The 3,221-nt window shown below is 57.2% G+C and overlaps 1 protein-coding gene across 1 annotated transcript; it reads right to left on the bottom strand.

Moving 5' to 3' along the window:
* On the bottom strand, window positions 1–2,193 carry LOC105523033 (leucine-rich repeat neuronal protein 2; the record flags this gene model as incomplete). Its single annotated transcript, XM_011957768.1, has 1 exon — window positions 1–2,193. A coding segment is annotated over exon 1 (1,971 nt), but the record flags the coding sequence as incomplete, so codon positions are not given.
* Window positions 2,194–3,221: the final 1,028 nt, after the last annotated feature.

The raw sequence follows: 3,221 nt of genomic DNA, 5'->3' as shown, positions 1-3,221 counted from the left end.
CTTCCTGGGTTGGCCTGTGCCAAGGTGGGCCGCTAGCCCAGCTGCCAGGAGGAGGACAGCGAGAGCCAGGATGGCAATGAGCCCAGGACGGTCCCCTAAGGCTCTGTGGCAAGAAGTGGCCTCTTTGGTCCTGGCCCACACACAAGCCAACTGGGTGTGGGCATCAGCAAAGGCCACTTGCAGGCAGGCCCAGTACTCCGTGGCCTGAAGGAGGCGGGTAATGTTGTAGCTGTGGGTTCCCCGAGGCAGGCGGGCCAGGGCTGTGGCCCCCTGGCCCCGGAGGGAGGAGGCGCTGGACCAGGTGAGGTTGGTGGACACTGTGTTGGGTGGGGTGACCCAAGATAGCAGGATGTGATAGGGGTGGGTCTCCTGCACCCGGAGCTCCAGCCCCCGTCCTTCGTCCCTGCCTGGCTGGAGGAGAGCACGGCCCACAACCACACTAACCGTCTTAGTGTCAGCCCCCACCAGGTTCTGGGCCACACAGGTGTACAGCCCTGCCTCTTCCGCTGTCACCCTCCGCAGCTCCAGGGTCCCCTCGGGGTACACCCGGTACCTCCTGCCTGCATGGGCAGGTGTCAGTCGAAACCCGGCTGGAGTGACCCAGTAGATCTCGGGTTCGGGTTCGGCCAGTGCCCGGCAATGCAGCACCATGCTCTCTCCACTGGCTACTTGGAGGCTTGGGGGGAAGCTTCGGGGGGAGATGAGGGGCAAACAGTGGTCCGTCATCTCCCGGAAGGGCACCTCACGGACTGGGCGGCGCTGGAGGTCCGGAGGCTCCGCGCATAGGGTGGATTGCGGCTCGATGAAGCGGACACGGGTGCCCGTGGCATTGGCCCAGCGGATGACACAGTCACAGCGGATGGGGTTGCCGTGGAGACCTACCTCCTGCAGGTTGGGCAGGGACTCCACCGTCTGCTGGTGCAAGGCACTGAGAGCGTTGTTGTTGAGCATGAGGGTTTCCATCTGGGGCAGGTGGTGGAAGGCGCGGGGGTGGATGAAGGACAGCCGTGGGTTATTGGTGATGTCCAGCTTGGTCAGCTCGGGGAGGTTCACCAGGGCGAACTTGTCGATGGAGACCAGCTCCTCCATGTTGTTCAGCCCAAGCTCCTTGAGGTGCAGCATGTTGGCAAAGTCCCCCGGCCCTACTCGCTGGAGCGGGTTCTTGTTGAGGTCTAGGAACTTGAGCCCGGGCACCTGTTCCAGTGCCCGCCTGGGCACCCGGGCCAGCTGGTTGTCGTAGAAGGAGAGGCTCTCCAGGCTTTGCAGCCCCTCCAGGGCATAGTCGGAGATCTCCCGCAGGTTCATGCCTGCTAGCACCAGGCTACGCAGGTTGGCCAGGGGCCGGAAGTTCATGTCCAGGATGGCGTCTACCTTATTGCCGCCAATCATGAGTATCTCCAAGTTGGGCAGCATTTCGAACCAGCGGCTGTCAATGGCCCTCAGCAGGTTGGAGTTGAGGTGCAGCCTCAGCAAGTTGCTGAGGCCGGAAAAGGCCCTGGGGGCAATGCGGTAGAGCTGGTTGTGGTTGAGATAGAGTTCCTGTAGGCTGGCCAGCCCTGCAAAGCTGTGGTCCTCCAGCCGGGTCAGCTGGTTCTCCTCTAGGTGCAGGCTCAGCAGCTGGGGCAGGGCATGGAAATCACAGTCTCGGGCATCCGAAAAGCTGTTCTGGGAGAGGTCCAGCTCTGTGAGATTGGCCAGGTAGCCCAGCTCACTCTGGTCCACACGGACAATGCTGTTGCTCTGCAGGAGCAGAGTCTGTGTGCCTGCGGGGAGCGCCGGGGGGACCGCCGTCAGGAATAGGTCATTGCAGTCCACAGTGGTAGCCTCGCGGTAGGACGAGCGGGGTGTATACCAGGGCCGGATCTGGCAGGCACACTGAGGGGGGCAGGGCACACGCCAGGGTACCACGGGCACAGCGGCAGTGGCACCAGCCACCCAAGCTAGCAAGAGGGGGGCCACAAGGAGCCTCATGGTGGAGCTGCAGGGCAGGGGACCATTCACGAGAAGAGTCTGGAGTCCTGCTCTTCGTGTTTTGCAGGGTAAGGGTCAGCAAGCCTGCCAGGGCTCAAGGAACCACCCTCCCAGGGCAGTCATTCTACACCGGGTGTCACTTCTTGCCCTCCTGGATATGGCTTCTCTTCCTTGTCCACCAGGGCTGGGCCTGCTCACTCATTGCCAGGCCCCATCAGGGGCAGCCCTGGAAGAAGAGGATGCAGAGTTAAGGAGGTTGCAGAGAAACAGTATCTACCCCTCCTCCCATGTTTGTTTGTTTGTTTGTTTCAAACAGAGTCTCATTCTGTCACCCAGGCTGGAGTGCAGTGGCGCACTCAGCTCACTGCATCCTCCGCCTCCTGGATTCAAGCGATTCTCCTGGCTCAGCCTCCCAAATAGCTGGGATTACAGGCATGTGCCACCACCCCTGGCTAACTTTTGTATTTTTAGTAGAGACGGGGTTTCACCATATTGGCCAGGCTGGTCTCGAACTCCTGACCCTGTAATCTGCCTGCCTCGGCCTCCCAAAGTGCTGGGATTACAGGTGTGAGCCACTGCACCCAGCCAATGCAGCAGGATCTTAAAGAGGGTCCTTGTTTTGCAAAAATATTGAGATGCTTCATTTTCCAAAGGCCTCTCAATTTTTGATACCCAGATCATTGACTTGGAGGTAACTGTGTTGTCATGATCCTCGCTGGTTTTCTCTTCTTCAGTTTAGTTGGTCTCCCCTAGCTCCTTATCTTTTCAATGGCTTTGTGGATGATGTAAAAATTTCTCTAACATTGATTTCATCAACCTCATTAAAATCTGCATTTTGGGAGGCAGGATATGCAATTTTACTTTGCAATTGGCTCGTGTATTTGTTTGTGGTGGTAGCCACCCATGACTAGCAGAGACCAATAAAGACCTTTGACACAATAGATTGGGTCAGGCTGAGGCTGGAGTTAAACCAAAAGAATCTATTAGTGAGGGATAAAGGGTAAATTGTGGTTGGTTCATTAGTGAGTATTTTTGTGTTATGTTGACTTTAGCTTCCCAGCACAAGCTGTGAGATCCAGAAAGTAAAGTAAATTTTCTTTTCTTCTCTCTTTCTCTCTCTCTCTCTCTCTCTTTCTTTCTTTCTTTCTTTCTTGGAGACAGGGTTTCACTCTTATTGCCGAGGCTGGAGTGCAGTGGCGTGATCTTGACTCACTGCAACCTCCACCTCCTGGGTTCACGTGATTCTCCTG

Source organism: Colobus angolensis, unplaced genomic scaffold (assembly GCF_000951035.1).
Source record: "Colobus angolensis palliatus isolate OR3802 unplaced genomic scaffold, Cang.pa_1.0 Scaffold449, whole genome shotgun sequence".
NCBI lineage: Eukaryota > Metazoa > Chordata > Mammalia > Primates > Cercopithecidae > Colobus > Colobus angolensis.
This window is presented reverse-complemented; position numbering and strand designations above follow the sequence as displayed.